The sequence below is a fragment of the Corvus cornix genome, chromosome 15 (assembly GCF_000738735.6).
Source record: "Corvus cornix cornix isolate S_Up_H32 chromosome 15, ASM73873v5, whole genome shotgun sequence".
Classification (NCBI taxonomy): Eukaryota; Metazoa; Chordata; class Aves; order Passeriformes; family Corvidae; genus Corvus; species Corvus cornix.
The window spans coordinates 9694222-9711938 of NC_046345.1; the positions used below are offsets into that span (position 1 = coordinate 9694222).

Here is a 17717-nt window from a genome sequence, read left to right on the forward strand (position 1 = left end):
ATTCCACTGGGAATTGAAATGTTCTCTGAATTTTTGCTGATACTTTATGCATTCAACAGAGTAGTATTTTAATAGGATACAAAATTTCTTTAAGACTACTGTGGCAGAGACACAACTGTGATTTGAGACTGAGAATCTTGCGATGAAGGGATAAACTCGGGCCGGCCTGCCCAGCACATCCCCTCTGCTGGCTGGTGAGGGATCGCAAAGCCCTTCCGAGCCGGCACAGATCGGATCCTGCAGTGACCGCCGGGCTCCCTCTTGTGGGAAGAGGAGCCGCTTGGCTCTGAAAGCTCTCGAGCTGTCACTTGGGAACTGCTCTACAGCGTCACCCCATGCGGAAGAACCGGGGGTTTTGTAAGGACAAAAAAAACCAAAAACCAAAACAACAAAACAAAACAAACCACCAAAAAACTGTAGGACATAAGCTGAGCTTTTAAAATGAGAAATAAAACATAATTTTTAATTAATATGTGGCTTAAACGAAAAAATCGTATTTTTGTTAACACAAAGCAGCACTCTTGGTAGAGTTTAACAAAGCTGACAAGTCTTGGGAAGTCCCATCCAGTTTAAATCATTTTATGAACTCCTCCAAATTCAGACAATGGCAATCCCTCGCTGTGAGAACAGCTTTCTGACCAAAAATACAGGAAAGTGATCAACCCTCTCCACTACCAAACACAGATTCTCCTACAATCTGCCCAACATTTAATTTCAACGTGCATGCTCAGAGGATGTGACACAGTGTTCAGAGCATTCATTCACCAGTGTGTTACATTAGAACAACCTCTAACTATTGATGGAAAGCTAAAAAAACACAGAGGGGGAGAGATTTAGTCATGGAGAATGGACTCCAGTTCCACCGCAATGTAAACCTGAGCTGGGAACCAACAGGAGTCAGAAAGCTCTGAATCCCATGACCTATGTGAATATAAATAACCATACCTTAAGAGTCAAATAATAACTCAAAAGGTGAAATAGCACCATTAAAAATTAAAAGAATGGCCTTTTATAGTAAGAAATTAACTTTGTCAGGTGGCTTTCTTAAATGGCTTTTGATCCATTACCCGTGGGTTTGCTCAGCACAAATGCATCCACAGCCCATTAACACGTTAGCTTTTACTTACTAAAGACAAGAAACAGCACAACATGTACTTCTTTTGGGAAATGGATTATTACAATTGCTCTTTACCTTAGGCTTCAGACTGACTCCAAATTTTACTTCAATTTCTCACCTGCAAATTCCACAAGGAAGCTGAAACTGTGACTGTTGTGATGATCACTGTGGGGATTTCAACTGGTATAGAAATTGTGGTTTAGCCTACCTATGGTTAGAGTTAATAAAGTTTTTTCAACACTGTTTTTCAAAATATTAAGGCTTCTTCAAAGTCAATTAAGTTGCTGATAGAATGGATTAACATACATAGATAAAACATTGGCCAGGTAGAACTTATAAATTTATATTTGTTTTCTATAGTTAGTTTCCTTTGTGCTTTCCTAAGCAACTCATCATTTGCAACATGATCCGAGATTCATTTTAGATTATGAATTATTAATACAGAGTTCTTTGTAGGGGAGGCCTCAGTGGTGCTAAAAGCACCCTTAAAACCAACCAAGCAAGCAAAAAAACCCCAAACACCACAAACACACAAACAAAAAAAGACAACAAAAAACCCAACAAACCACCAACCAAAAAAACACCCAGTCTCAAAGTCTTCGTCATTTAATAGACAGACTCAGGCCACTGTCCCATGATAGCTGATGACTGACAGAGTATTGCCTTTGTATGTGGAGTTTTTGGAGCTTCAGATGATACAAAAAAGTAATGACATCATGCAATGTACTGAATCCCTAGGAAAAAACTGTCCCAGTAGATTTTCCAGGCAACATGATCATGTTGTTGAAGAGATTGCATCTCTGTGACTTTGTACAATAATTGAGCCCAGCAACAAAAGAAACCCTTTGGAGAAACCTTTTCCCTTGGTGGGAAAAAAAACCCCAAACAAAAACTGAGTATTTTCTTAGATTTGTTCCTGACTCACTTTGCAGGGTAAACACTATCTCATGTCAGCACTGAAGCCCAGGTAACATGACTTGCTGCAGCAGAGTGAACCATCTCCTCTACTCTCATTCAGGCTCAGGAAACACAATGGCTGTGGCCATGCTGCCCACCCAGCACAGCATATGCTACAAGCACAGTGTAAATTCACCTTCCATGTGAGATTTGGGAACTGAACAACTGCATAGAAAATCATAAGGTCAAAATATTACACATTTGGATAAAGAGCTCCTTTTGTACCCTCACAGATTCATTTTTTCCACCAAATGCTACATTTGTGCCCTTGCCAACAGGCAGCACAATTGCCAAAGTGAAGATTGTCCGATAAAAAAAGACACAGAGTTCCTAGATCTCTATTCATCATATTCTAGGAAGCTGCTCTAACTTACGTAATAAGAAAAAAGTAATAAAAAGGATGTTCAAGATATCTTTTCTCCACTTTTTCCCATTTCTTATCAAAGTGGGGAAAATGGCAGAGAAACCAGAATATTTTCAGATTGATGCATTTCTTTATTAACAAATGTCTTTATTTCTCAGCAGCTCAAATCTGAAAGGTCCTATTGTAATTATTTTTCTGGATACTGTTGTTTCTGCAATGATTGAATAAATATCTCAAGAAACTGTACCTTGTAATTGTTCATAGGTTTTCTTCTTTCTTTCCATTTAAAGTAATTGCAGTATGAAATTTAGAGCATTATATATAATTTTTTTAATGCCAGCAAGCTTGAAATGCTGAATATGAATCCTAGAAACATGGAATTCTAAATACTCACAACTAAATATTAGAGTTCAGAGAGCTATTGGAAAAAACAGAACGAACTAATATATTTTCCATATTATGCACCTGTGTGACCATTCTTTCTTATTCAAGAGAATGGAAAAGAATAGCATTCTTATCTGGCAAAGTTTTCAAAATACTAGACAGCTGTGTTAACATAACCAAGTTCCTACCTGGACTTCTTCTAGGCTTGGAAATATTTAATACTGGGCTCTGATTCTCAAGTGGAAAATGAAAAGTAATACAGATTTTTCCTGGATGGAGAAACCACAGTGGAAACTATGCAGTCTGCATTTGTGTACTTCCAGACCCGATACTTAAAAGAATTTATTTTCAAATAGTTTTAAAATACTTGGAATGCATAAAAGCAAATCAGAGTTATTTTACATGATGATTTTAAAAGGCAAAACCATATTGATAGCACCCTTCATTCTGAACTGCCACTTGTTTCTTGCTCCCACAAGAATGCCAGTTCACTAGCTAAGACTTCTAGAGAATTATCAAAGAACAACACTAAAATGATATAATTTTTGACTACAAGCCTTTCTAGCAGACAGGTGAGCACATGGCACTGGCAATGTCTTCTTGCATTAAGACAAGGATGTTATGTTTCAACTACACAGAGAACGGCTTACTTAACAATTGTACCACCCTGCATGGTGAGCCTGCAGCAGCAAGGGAACTCTCAGCAAGAAAGTTTGGGTAAGTTTTTCCTCCCTCGTTTCTAAAATTAAAGCGCTCTGTTTCTGGTTTGAGAGCACTGTCGCAGAGAACTGTGGCACTTGCAGAAACAGTTGACAGTTAGCAACAACTCAGGCTGACTTGAGCATTGTCTTCTGCAACTTCCATAATGTTGTTCTCTAGTTCTGTGGAAACAAAAAAGTTATAAAATCAATTTACAAGAAATTATACCATCTGATATTAAGGGTAATAGAAGCTGGATGCAGGCCCAGTCACTCCTGTAGGCTAAAACCTGGGCAGACAATGATATGAATATGCTTGCAGGTGTTTGAAACTGGCTCTAATGCTTGAAAAACCTCTCCAATCCTTTGGACTATAAACAAGGAAAATGCACACAAAAAGCAAAACTCCACATACTGATCAGATTTCCTGCCCCAATTTGGGCCCTGTACCCAGGAGTGTTCTCCAGCTCCTTCATCATGGACTGTTCAAAGGCCAAGGCAGCAACTCGGGAAAAAAATTCTTTGACATTTTCCCCTAGGAAACAAGACAGAAATTATGTGTTTTTATAAAGGCACATAAACAGATGATCAAGCATAACAAGCACATCTGTGAACAGCTCACTGCTCAATACTGGGACTGAACAGGCCTCTCCAACAATCTGTCTCCCATTCTGATCACTGCAGAAAGAATTTCTAATTTACTTACTCTGGAATACTGTACCCTGTGCTGCACCTTTATTTTTAGCGAGCAACAGAGAGAATTGAGTTTGTGGTATAATCTTTTTCCATTGCAAACATTGAGTAGTAGTGCACATGTGTATTTATGTAACTATCTATGAATTAAACATGCTCAGATATTGCAAAGCAGCTTGATTAGTTCTTTCTGCAAACACGACAGTGAAAGCACACATACAAATGCTCAAATAAAATCAGCCATTAATAAGCCTGAAGTTTCTAATAGCAACAAAATGCAAGAACAACAACAAAAACCTGGCAATGGGGGATAATAGGTTCCTCCCACTTCAACATCAGACCTTGTGGTTATGCTATTTTTACATCCTTTGCAGTAATTTACCTGTTTTGGCTGAAACCGACCAGTATTCTGCCTGCATCTCCTTGGCAAAACGGATTGCATCCAGCTCTGTCATTTCACACACAGCATCTGACTGGGCAAACAAACACCACGGAACAACTTGAACATAAGAAGTGTGTCTGGGCTGGTAACAGCACAGAGGTACTGCCATAGCACCTACACTATGATGCTTCCAGTTTTCTCAGTGGCCTTTTTGACCTTGCCTAGACTTGGGCAATCAGACATGACTGAAAGAACATTCAAGTATATAGTACTGGTTTTAAATGGATGTCTCCACTCATTTCCCACAGCACTGAAACAAAACAACAGTTAACAAGTGACCCTTGTATCTAACACATTGCCTGGTAAAGAACTATCAAGTACGAAGTCCAGTTACTGGTCTTCAAATTCTTGTCACCCCATCATTCTCAGCAGAAGAGTTGGGGGACCAACCAGTAACAGAAGAAACAAGTTTGTTTTCAAAGCTTTAAAAATGAAGTATTGATAGCTACAGAAAGATAAACACAAGACTGAGAATTGTATGGAGTGACTGCATTCAGCTTATTCTTTTGAAAATTATGTGATATTCAACTAGGTAAGAAATCTCCCCTGTTCCTGAATAATGAATACACTATCCCTTAAAAACTAAAACAACAAAACCTTTAAGATTACTAGATATGTTTAAATATGCTTGAAAAATGTCATGTAAGAAATATTTCACTAACTACCCATTTTTTTCAGAAAGTCTTTTAAATTGGTTCCAAGTGGGCTGTTCAATTTATCTTTTAAAGTTTTTCACTCAAGGTCTTTATCTCAATGACATTGTGCACAACTTGTAAGGGAAATCACCTGAGGAACCAGGGAAAATCTGATTTCCTTATCTGCATTCAATTTACTTACCACCAAATCTTTTTTTGTTCCAACCAGAAAGATGAAGCTGGAATATGGTTCATTCTCCCTCAATGCATCTTCTAGCCACTGTCTGAAATACAAAAGAGAAATGACAGAATCAGTCAGAGGGAACAAGGAGTACAGGAGAAGGTGACAGATAAATAGGGTCACAAGAAAAGTGAGAGAAGAACTTATGTGAGAGTATCAAAAGCCTTTTTTTCTAGACGGAGAGAGTGGTAGCTATTCCAACTCCTTTGAATACACATCTTCCACTAAGGAAAAATCATACCCGTGGCAGAGTACAAATTCAACAATCATTTTAGCACCCAGGGAGGGTATTTCTCAGTGTAAGGGAGAGGGCAAAGTTTGGTGCAAGATAAGGAATAAGAAAGCAAGAAGCAAATGACAAGATATGAACCACATAGCAGGTTAGATACAAATGGGAATAAAGAAGAGTGAAATAATCTATTCAGCATTATAAAACAGCTCCCTATGAAGGCTGTATGATTCTTGTCTCACAAGCTTTTATATTATTGTTACTCTGGCAATCAAGTTTCTCTTGAGTCATCCAACACAAATCAAGGAGGGAAGGGAGTGTGTGCATGTGTGGGAAATCAGGTTCACAGGCTTCAATTACTTTCAGCCAAGCAAAGACACTAATATATATATTATTTTACAAAGTCCTATGCAAATGAGCTAAGCACCATAGTACACATTCAAATAAGACAGAGTACAGGTTGTAAAGAAGTCTGTACTTGCATTACAGTCACAACCGCACATTAGAAATATATATGCTCTGAGCTGCGACAACAGTGTGGATCATTGATCCATGCAGGGTTTTGCAGCCTGCACTAAAACCAGAACAAGTTTACTAATAACGATTACCATGTTGTTGTAACCAAATCATTACAAGGATCTGAACTAGTAAGTTTAGCTATATCTACATATAGTTGGAGTTTTTAATTTTCCATCCTCTTTTTGACAGTCTGTCTCCCATCAGAATCACAGAAACTAGAGAAAGAAAATTTTGGAATAACAGCGTACCTAAAAAATGAAAGGCTCATGAGAAATTATGCATGAGATGCATCTCATCAATTTTATCATTGACATTAGATCCCAGCCTGTTATTCTATTTGTAGCAAATGAAGTAAAAAAAAAAAAAAAAAAAAAAAAGAATGCTTTTGGGGTGCACTTCATCTCTTCCTGCATGTCTAGCTTTGGAAGAATCAAGCTTTTACTGAAGTGCCTCTCTCTCTGTACTGACTTTAAAAGAAGTCAAGTGTAACTAGTCCAAATTTATGCCCTCCAATTTCTTCAGGAAAATCCCACCCTATGTAATCCAAACTAGTGACTGTAATTTTTCATTTCTTAGCTCAATAGAAAATACAGTCATGATCCAGCAAGTTCTTAACACCTACATATGCAAGGCAATTAAACCTGTTGTAAAACCTTTAAAAGATAAGCCAAAATGCAGAAACTTACTTGGTGTGATCCAAAGTTTGGATATCAGCCAGATCAAACACTGTTATTATAACTGCAATAAAAGACAAGAACAGAAAAAAAAAGTAATTAAATTAGAAAGTGTATCAGAAGTCTCTCCAACCCATCTTGTTAAACAGAGAGAATGTTTACATATAAGGTGTAAGAACAGATTTAACATACAGGAGGTGGAGGATTATCCATTTTCTCATTCCTTTTCCAGCACCCAGTAAGACCTAAGTCCTTAGTCTTCAACCTTGTATCTATAGTCTGCAGTCTATAGTGCTATTAACCCTTTCATTTTGGGACCACTAATTCCCACAGGATTGTCTCTTACCAAAAAGCCAGAAATATCCACTTCTAACTCCAGCATTAATCTGACCCAACCTCAAATTCTTTTCCTCCTAGGCACAAGTGCCACTTTTTATCGCTGCATCATCAGAACACTCAGAGCTTGCAGATGTGACAACACATCAAGTCATAAACTTCTTCATCCCTTCTTCCCTGCAATAATGGACAATCCGTTCCACCACAGTGTCTATAGGTACCCTCCTGAGGGGCATATATGGATATATGTTGCTGTACAAAATACAGCCTCCTGACACAGGCAAGATCAAATTAATATTGTTCTCACCCTCTGCTCCTCGGTAGTAAGCAGATGCAATGCACTTGAACTTCTCCTGACCTGCTGTGTCCCATCTGTGCAACAGGGAGAAAAAGAAATTTCAGGTTAATGAAACCCAGGGCAACCTGAGTAAACATGCTAATGAATCAGCAGACTGGTACAAGGCAGAGAAGAATGCGATACCAGAGAAGTGTCACCATCTGGAACATGTTATTCATTAACTACTGATAGAAAAACAGTAAAGCTCTATTATTCAATGAAGACATGCGAACTCCATTTTTACCTTTTTTAAAAAAATACTAATAATTTTGGAGACAATTCAAATATTTGTATTCTGCATGGTAATATCATTTTCTTAAAACATTTTTTCTTTCATCAATGTAATTTGCATGCATTTCTAGGACAATCTAATTTTGTCAATTTTCTCTGCTAATACTAGCTAAGTCATGTATTAGCCCATGTTAGAATCTTGCAACTGCTAGATAAGATATCTGTCCCTACACTACAAATCAGAGAACAACAGCTCAGTCTACCAGGTACTAATGACACCATGAAATAAAATCAAGGATGTCCTTCTTATTAATGAATATGATATGCAGTGCCCTCAGCTACTGCCAGCACTACAGAGGTTTGGGTTCTGTCGAAGCCTTGTACTGCCAGTCATGGATACTTGCAAATATATCTGGTATGGAAATCTCTCAGCAAGAGGGGGCACTAGTGCTTATCATATGGAAATGTTCTACCCAGCTTCTGAAGATTTTGCAGATAATGCAACCTGACCCTATTGCTTCAGTTTGACTCAAGTTCCAAAAGGATAGCACCTGGCAGAATTTCCCAAACACAACTGCAGTGAAATCAGTGGGAAATGGATTTCTAAATATTTTTCAATAAATATCACAAGCCATCTATTTACATCAGTGAAAAGGTTTTTAAGATTCATACACTAAAACACCTCATGCAAAGCATCTTATTTCTACTCTGGGTCACACTACAGATGATTCAATAATGCCCTCTACAGAACAATGTTTCTGGCTATCAGAAACATAAAGGGACACCATTCTGCAGACCCAAAGAGGTGGGAGAAGGGCAGGATTCCCACTAGTCTGACAAACAAAGTTGAAAATCAAAGATATTAGGTTCATATTCAAATAAAACCACTCCAGCCTTTCTACGATTTAGGGATAATTAATTAGTTACTAATTAAGAGATGTTGAAATCACTGGACAGCTTAACATTAATTACAATGACTGCAGGAATAAAACTCCTAGTAAAGCCAAGTTCAGTGCTCATTGTGCCTACTAAACCCGAATCACAGACTGGGGTTACACTAGCACTAGACAAAGCTGTGGGAAAAGCTTCTACTTCTCTTTCATGAACTTCAAGTAAAAAAGATAGAATTCCACTGAAATAGTGCAAGACATCCAAGACACGTTTTCATTGACAAGCTTGTAATATTTTTTAGGGATGAGAAATCCCAGAGTAAAATTTCTACTAAAACTGCAAGTCCAGAGACAGAATCTTTTCTTCAGATCACATTATTCTTTGTGCAATTGTACTATACTTTTAAAATCTTTATTCCACTACAGCCTGCAGCAATTCAAGCTCTGCTGAGACTGTACTCTGTGCAGTGCTTAACCATGCTCTTTCAACTCACATCTGGAGGTTATATGGCATTCCAATTATCTCAAAACGTTCAATTTCAAAATCTACTCCAATGGTCGCCTTGTAGTCTCGGTCAAAATTATCTTTACAAAATCTGCAATTAAAAAAAGGGAATTAAATACTAGTAAGACACAATTACAAATAATTGCAAAACTAACACTGTCTAGGGTAAATTATGATGAAAAGAATAAACTAACTGTGGATTTGATATATAATGAAGAAGTAGACATAAAAACATCATGACACTAATTAAAAGGAGATACTATTTAACAAACTAGAAAGCACATATATCTAGTAAGCTCTCAGGATAGTATGAGACTCAGTAAAACATCTTTGGGCTCTCAAGGGAGATACAGTATTTTTCAGTTTTAGTTACAGGGGAATATATTTTGGGTCATAAATAATGAGCCAAATGAAATCAAGACTCAGACACCGGAATTTTTTTCCAATTGTTTAGCCTTTAGACTGGACTCCTTAAGAAAACACTGTATCATATTTTACTGGATACAAACACTTCAGAATATAACATACTGATTGAAGTGCTAGAGCACAACTTTCTGTGTTGATGTATCAAGCCTGTCTCATACTCCTGACTTCGTTCTGTCTTCATTTAATAACAAAACCATGAAGTACTGGTTCAGGTTCAAACCAGAACCATGAAGTGCTGCCCTAAAGCCGGAAATGGAAACGTTATAACATTTATTTGAGAAACAGGAGAATCAAACCATCAGCTAAGATATACTGTACCTGTTGATAAGACTGGTTTTCCCAACATACAGGTCTCCTACCACAACCACTTTGGATACTTTCAGCCTGTTATAAATATTTGAAAATGTTATATAGTTTTAGTAGTAATTTCAACAGTCTCTTTCTAAAAATTCTGATTTGGATCTTTAAATTGCAAGTGAGAAGCACATGTACCTGTGACTTCAGTTTACCTACCTGCCTCTGCGCTGCACGATCAGAGTCTTAAATTGCGAGAAAGAAAGCCACCAAAAAAACCAAACCCTTCTGGAGCAGAAATAGTCCATTTCTTACTCTGTTTATTTTTTCTTTCTTAATTTCAATTCAGTGGGGCAAATTTTATTCTATTAAAACTGCTTTGACTACAAGTATATACATTTGGCAGGTTACACATAAAACCATCTACATCCTTTGCATTCCAATTTATCCCACAGTTCTCATTGACTTTAATAGTACAAATGAAGTCCCAAGGGCAGAAATAAGAAATTGCTGATAATAAAATAACCCACTGCAGAATGTGTCTCTGGGAAAAACAACCCACAGGGTTAGAGCCAATACATTTTCTGACTATCTGGAATAATATTAATCTGAACCCGGCTTCATGCAAATAATCCTCTTTGCTCTAGGTCCTCCCACAGGATACAGCGGATGGGCTTTAGGTGACTCAACCTGCATTCTTAAAATTGAAACTGTATCTCTTTTAGGACATACCAGTGGATAAGTGAACTTAAATTTATTTGTTAACCTAACTTGGATTGACATCTCCTGTGCACATGCTATAGAAATGGCTTAAGATGTTTAATGTTCTTTTCTATCAAAGAAGGGTTTTTAAACAAAGGAGTTAATCTTCTATTGAATACTATTTCTGGTTACATCAACTTCCATGTGATGCTGATTCCAAGTTATCTATTCTAAATAGTTGAAAAATTGACTAGTAAACTGCATGACTAATATTTAAAGAACAAAACAAAACAAAAAACCCCCACCAGTTTTATGTGCCAGTCAAAATTAACTGGGTGACCACAGGCCCCTATGCTCCTGATTAACTGTTACTGAGAAAATACTGAATAAAATCAATGACCTTAAGGGAAAAGCCAAAAAGTAAGTGATGGTTTAGAGCTGTGTGTTCCATTAATTTGTATTGGGGAAAAAACTCCCTAGATTAGACCATTTAACACAATGATGGACTATTGGGAGAGTATTAAATGCAGCCATTAGCTACTGAATTTATCAGACTACCTTTCCAAATGACAAAGAAATATTTTATTACTTGGGATAATTGAAAAGGAAGATAATGGTTATTCCTGTCAAGCTTTACCAGTACCGTACAAGACACTCTGGCTGGCCCTCCTATCCCCATTCCACCAAAAAAATTACCTAAATGACCAAATAATAATCATATCTAGAAAGCAGTGACAGAAAAGTAGTTTAATTCAATTCACAAAGACAAAATATTAGCTTTTTAGTTATACTCTGTTACCAGAATAAATTACTTAAAGAGTTGGTTTACTACGGAAATAAAAAAAATACTACTAATAAAAATCCCAAACAAATACATCTTAGTAATGGAAGGAAAAAATACCTCAATTCAATAAAGTATGTCTTACTTGGAAAATTGTCCAGACACTTGTAACAAATTTATATGAAACTAAGATAGTGACTGTGTTTCTAAAAAAGGAATAAAGTCACTGATGTCTCTCAGGGTGACACATTTTGGCTTTAAAAGTGTTTTTTTTTAGCAAGACTCCCTAGTGAAACGAATAAAAAGTTGCATTTAAAGATGGATATCATGACAAGTCTCATATCAGCAACTCTAGAGCTGGAAGAATAGTGAGCTAATTGTCAGTATTCATAGGAGCTCCGCTTTATGGAAGATCCTTCGCAGTGAAACCAGAAGCATTTATCACTAAAATGTACAGCTATTTATTTTAACTGAATAGTGATGATTTCTAACACAGTTTAGCTTTCTTGCCTTGCTTCAGAGATTAAATCAGTAATAGTAACAGTTCTGGGGGAGAGATAAAGTGGGGGGGAAAAACAACTCCAAGATTATTAATAGAGCATAAACCAGCTTATTTTGATTTTTAAATGCTATATATTTACCAGAATTTTGCTCCAGTTTTAAGGAACTATTTAAGAGAACTTCTTAGAATGTATACTTCAAAAAGACTACAACTAGATTCTTAGATGTTTCGAGAAAGTTAGAACTGCTGCCTTTATATCCCTCCAAAGCCTTTATTAACTGGTCCTTTGGAACACCTACAGAGAACACTGCAAGGCTGATCTGTTAGATCTTTTGAACTAAGTGTTTACTTAAAGGGTGCTAAACATCTTTTTCTTGCTAAACTACTACACGATTTTTTCAATGCTATCTATACCAGCAGACGAAGAGGCACTTGACTCATTTCCTGTGGAACTGCCACATGCAGGGGCTTAGCTGCCTCGAAACATACTGGAGTGAGGAACACGAGGAATAGGGGGTGGGGGGGGGGAAGCCTATGAAGAAAGGAGGCTGTAAAGAGCTTAAAATACTTTCTTCCTTGCATACCTGGGTTACTACAAACTTACCCAGCCGTTCCAGTGCTCTGCTGACAAGCACTCCTAACCTGTGCATAGAAGTGCTCTTTAAACTGCAGACAGGCCTCAGGTGTGTACCACTGAAAAGAGAGAACAGCTGCTGGGACAAACTGGGTGATAGCTACTTGGCAAGAAGTCAAACAGGCAAGGAAAAACAGATAAAATGATTATTCAAAGGGTTTGCCAAGAACAGGGTTACCCTGGCATAAGAAAAGCAGTACATTGGGTTAGAAGGCAGTAAGGTTTCCCCACAGTTGTGTTTGTAAAAGCCCCTTGGGACAACACCATCCTTTGAGCTCCATTCTGAGTGTCAGTGTCCCAGCACTGCCTAAGTGCCCATGGCCAAATCCATTTGCTCAGCATTCTGTACAACAGTAAGTGCCTTCAATTATCCCAATGATCAAAGACACACAAGACAAACACAGATGGGAGCATACCACCAGCAAGTCATTATCACTATGAAGTTTTTTCAGTCTTTTTAAAGTGTGAAGCACTGTTTTTATTACTAGTCCTTTAAGTAGGAATTAGTTAAAAATGAGGAAAATATATTTTACCTTGCATTTGCTTAAATACCTGTAGTATTCTTCATGAGAAAGCAAAATACATGGCTGAGATCAAGAATGGAAAAAAATGTTAACTCCCTTACAAGGATCTTTTGAACAACTGAAAAAACCAAGTGGTAATTCCTTGCCCTTCCCTGTCCTTAACTGTTCTCTTACACTTCAAATACAAGTCTTTGGAGACATCAAAGGTATTTTGTGTGTGTTTTTCTACAGTGCCTACTAGATTTGATCTACTTTATGACTAAAGTTCTTATACAAACAGAAAATTAAAATTGCCTCAAATTCTTCAACCAAAGCCTCCTAATTAGATTTTTTTGCAAACTTAATGTCAGCTGTGGTTCCTCTTTGCCCTCGGTGTTGGAGCTCTTTAAGCATGTAATTATTACTGTTTTGCTGAAAAAACAAGATAAATGTTTTAAGATGACACTTCCGTAACAAGAGTCACTTTTTGTAAAGGTTAAAAAGAAGAATGAAGATTATTATTATTAAAGAAATCAGCATTGAACGGGAATATAAGATCACATTAAACTTTGAAAGAATCTTAAATAATTTGTAATTTTAACAGAAGACAACAAGTGTACATTAAATTAAATTAAAATACCATATTAGCACAATGGAAAGATAGATCAGTGTGGAAAGGGCTTCATGTGATCAGAGGGATAAAAAATGCTTACCTTGGGAAACTGGGAGATTATTCTTTCTCTACTCAGTGGAGGAACCAAATGCATTAGGCTGGACTTCATCCTCCAAATTCAGTTAAATTCTACAAGATGAAAAGTATGTAAAGAGAAATACAATATTCAGGACTTACCTCAATACAGGGACCACATGATAGAAACTAACCAAGTTCTTCCAGACTTGTCATCTTTTTTTTTTTTTTCTTTTCGGTAAAATTGGCAGTTCTTCAACTCAGTTTGCATGCAAGGAAACCTGATTCTCATGTAGAAAGGACCACCTCAGTGTGCATAGCTGTAGTAGCAAACAGTAGCCTTCTGAAACTACAAGGCACCAACTCTTAATTCCCTGGGAGGGTGGAGAATTGTTCACTTAATTCAACCTAACTGCTTGCCCTCAAAGGATTTTGCAGTGTTTAATTTAAAAATCTTGCTCATCATTGTTTCAAATGCCTCTGCACTAAGCACATTAACTAATGTTAGAGGATCCCAGATTTCATGTGGTCAGAAGAAGAAAGAAGGAGAAATGAAGCTGCCACATTTCTGGGCACAACATCAAACTTTCATCCAAGATCAGCTCAGAAAGAATGAAATCCATCTGACATGGAAAAAGAAAAATGTTCACATGAAAATCACAAATGCATTTAGATGTCTCACCTGAGACATATCAATTTGGTTATGTAATGAAACCTTGTGAGTTGCTGGGGGAGGAGACCCTTATTAGGGTACCGATTTCTTACTGGTGTTCCAAAGAACGTTTCTAATGAGAGCATTTTCATCATGTAGCAAAGTGTAAGGAAGGACTCACCGAGCAGCAGCTGATGCAGCAGGATTCCAGCCGCACAAACAGCTCAGCCCCTGCTACGTGGCCATAGCAACAGGTTTGCAACAATTCCCTTCCTCCCCTTCTTCCACAGACCAGGAAGGCAGAGTTGGAGTAATTTAACTATACATAAAGCCGTAGTTTTGAAACAACAAACTCATTTTAGTGGTCATACAGATTCCTTTGATCAGAAACTGCTCCTCAATAAACCAAATGGTCCCTAATTCTGGATAAGGAAACAGCCAAATTTTTTCCAAGATCGTTGTATATATGGATACAAAGAGCAGGATTAACCCGGCAGAAAAGGAACTAATGGAGTGGGGAACTGTTACAGTGCTAATATTAAGCATAGCAGCAATTATAAAGAAACTCCCTAGGGATTTTTTCAGCATTTCAACTTGATTTCATCTCAGCTTTAAAGTCAGGATGCGCATGTCACTAATGAGACATTCTGAATTATATAAATGTCTTTCTACTCATTAATAATCTTGCTTTCTAATATACAGAACACCAAAGACAAGGAATTAGAAATTACACAGCTCTTTTGCATTACCTGAGTATTGTCAATCAACTCATTAATTTAGACAGCATTTAGTACGCCAGACTGCAATTTAGGATGCTAAGGGATTTTGCTATGTATTTTATTAGGATTTAAATTTCCAACTTTCAGGAGAAAGCAAAGCTCTCCCATTCTAACAGTCATCTTTTGATAAAGCTGGAACAGGCTTTGAACCAGGAGACAAGCCTCTCCCACTTCTGCAGCAGACTAAAAAGGTTAGAAAGGGCACATCAATGCAGCCCAGTAGTTTTAAACAGTGAGCAAGTACAGAAGAAAAAACCCTACACTTGTGTTTTACAAGCACACACAAAGAACAACGCTTAACAAAATTGCTAATCCACTACTTAGAATTAATGTTTTATTCTCTTCCATGAAGAATTGCTTTTAAATTGCTTTAGGCACAAATATGATCTCAACCATACCCAAACAGCCACTTCCCCACAAAGAATCCAGATTTGTAGCTGATGTGTTATTCACCAAAGAAGGTGACATTACAGTATTTATCTATTATCATATGGATAGTTCAACTTATGCTACTTTCGACTATATAGAAGTCGAGAGATCTAGATCCTTGTCCTTCTGACCTTTTGGCAAGCTTGAATGATTTTATGGCAATATTAATGTCTTAATTAATGTCAGAACTATTAGTATAGTTCTGAAAACAAAAACTCCATGAGTTGGTAAGAGTTTCAAACACTAACTTGCTTTCTGCATTTTCTAGTTCTAGTTCAACACCTCCTGAGCATCGTAATCACCTGTCATGTGTACACAGATTGACTCATTGCTCCTCTCCTAGAGCTCTTTCACAAATGAAGCTACAAAAAACCCAGTTCAACAATCTCGGTGAATACAAAGTACAGGAGGGACCAAGGCAACCACACAGAAATATTTCAAAATTGAGAGGCCATCTTCACTTATACTTAGTGTATTTAATCTAAATCTCACACACACATAAGCATATCCCAACTTACCAAATCAACAGATAAGACACCCCATTACAGGAGAAAAATTTAAGAAATCAAAAACTGCTAAAAATACTGAGAATGATCCTTATTTTCTCTTCTTAAAGAGCTGAAAGGGGATTCAGTCACCAGGGAGGGCTGGGAACACAGTGTCTCCATGGCATCACAACGCTCTTATCTCAACATTGCAAGAACAGTAGCACAAGCAGCTTCTGTGGATAGACAAAGGATGTGAGGAAGGCATTCAGAAGGCATACATGAAATAAGTTAACAACATGACCACTAGCAAAATCAGTATTCCAAGCTACAGTGAAGGACAAGACAGAACAACTCACACCAAAAGCAGAGTTAGCACTGAGGGACGAGTCTCTGATTTTGTCCTGCTCCTTCGGAGAGGAAGTTCATGTTCTTCCTATGGAAATCAGGTAAACTTTTACAAGTACATAGTTAGCGGAAGTCTAATCTAATTCAGGGAAATCACCTCTACTTTAAATAATCTGCTCTAAAATGTTGCAGAAAAATTAATCCCTTCCAGAAAATACTTTTTAAAGTAGTAATTTTTCTTTTATGGATTTTGAAGATCAACAAACCAGAACCTATTCCTGTGATGCATTTTAATCCGGCTGATCAGAATTACTTTGGATTTGTAAAATCCTGTTTAAGAACTTTGATTATTACAATTGTTACTCAGACATAATGAAAAACATCCCAACGGCTTCACTATTTGCACTTCCTTTCATAGCACAAGCTGTTCAGAGCTTTTTCGTGATGCCAGATCACATCTGACAACCCAGAACACCCTTAAATTGCGCCACATTGCAATGATCCGTTCTTCCCGTGTACCTTCCTGTGAAGGGTTGTGTGAAACTAAGTAATAATGGGAACCCTTACTACAGATTCTGGCTGTTCATAGTGACACTCTGGAGAAGATTAGGAAAGAAAACCTAGAGACCAAAACTACTGCGCTCCCTTCAGCTCTTGTACCCCAAGGCTGCTCGCCGGTACTCGCCTGCTGTATTTCTGCCCTTAACTCGACCACCATTTTGTTCACTCTGAATTCTTCTCAATTTTGTTCAACTAAAATTACTTTGAAAACAAGGGGCGAGGAGAGAGACTCCACACTTTAGCAGGGAAGCGAGGCAGAAAGGCTGCCACGCCGGGACTTCACGGCGGCATCCTTCTCGCCTCACGGGTCCCCTCAGCGGCCGCGCCTCAGCCCCCCCCCCCCGCCGCCCAACTACGCCATTGAGCTCACTGCCTCAGCGCGGGCACCGTCAGACGCGGCGCTCACGCCGGTGACGCAGGCCGGAGCCGCGGCTCGGCTGCGTTAGTCGCTATTCACGAAGAGGCGCGTACGCAAGAAACGGGCGCTGTGGCAACCAGGGCACGCGCGAGCTGAGCGCCGGCCAGCCCGGGGCTTGGTAATGGCACACGGCGCCTTCGATTATTTAGTCTATTTCGTTCGCTGTGAAGGGAGAAGTGGAGTTGTTTAGAGGCTGTTTTGTTTTTGTTGTTAGCAGTTTTCAATATTGGAGGCCGTAGTGTTCAGTCAGCTGAGCCGCTTTC

General features: G+C 38.0%; 2 protein-coding genes across 5 annotated transcripts in view; one reads left to right on the plus strand and one right to left on the minus strand.

Annotated features, from left to right (window-relative positions):
* Positions 1 to 1104: 1104 nt before the first annotated feature.
* Positions 1105 to 17367, minus strand: RAB36 (RAB36, member RAS oncogene family). 4 transcript variants are annotated; one of them, XM_010398110.4, is made up of 14 exons: positions 17239 to 17367; positions 16487 to 16563; positions 16161 to 16363; positions 14616 to 14753; positions 13808 to 13896; positions 12562 to 12650; positions 9997 to 10062; positions 9242 to 9343; positions 7597 to 7661; positions 6966 to 7017; positions 5493 to 5574; positions 4596 to 4686; positions 3936 to 4055; positions 1105 to 3703 (listed from the first exon to the last, which is right to left on the minus strand). In XM_010398110.4, the coding sequence occupies exons 5-14, from the start codon at positions 13874 to 13876 to the stop codon at positions 3639 to 3641; spliced, it is 801 nt and encodes a 266-aa protein (XP_010396412.1). In that variant the 5' UTR covers positions 13877 to 13896; positions 14616 to 14753; positions 16161 to 16363; positions 16487 to 16563; positions 17239 to 17367; the 3' UTR covers positions 1105 to 3638. The 4 variants fall into 4 exon arrangements, with proteins under 4 accessions (XP_010396412.1, XP_019140657.1, XP_019140658.1 ...); XM_019285112.3 differs by lacking the exon at positions 14616 to 14753; XM_019285113.3 differs by lacking the exons at positions 14616 to 14753; positions 16161 to 16363 and having other exon boundaries at positions 16489 to 16563.
* A 103-nt stretch (positions 17368 to 17470) lies between these two features.
* The window catches only part of RSPH14 (radial spoke head 14 homolog), a 70034-nt gene continuing 69787 nt past the window's right edge, over positions 17471 to 17717 (plus strand). Inside the window, exon 1 of the mRNA XM_010398107.2 lies at positions 17471 to 17572. The gene's annotated coding sequence lies outside the window, so the exon portion shown is untranslated. The remainder of the gene's footprint in view (positions 17573 to 17717) is intronic.

Bases quoted from the DNA above. Each gene is read 5' to 3' on its own strand.
- RAB36 (XM_019285113.3), bottom strand. From the start codon at position 13,876: ATGAAGTCCAGCCTAATGCATTTGGTTCCTCCACTGAGTAGAGAAAGA. The intron at 12,651-13,807 runs GTAAGCATTTTT...CTCTCTTTTCAG, and splicing joins TAATCTCCCAGTTTCCCAAG to TGGTACACACCTGAGGCCTG. The intron at 4,687-5,492 runs GTAAGTAAATTG...TTGTTTGCCCAG, and splicing joins GAACAAAAAAAGATTTGGTG to TCAGATGCTGTGTGTGAAAT.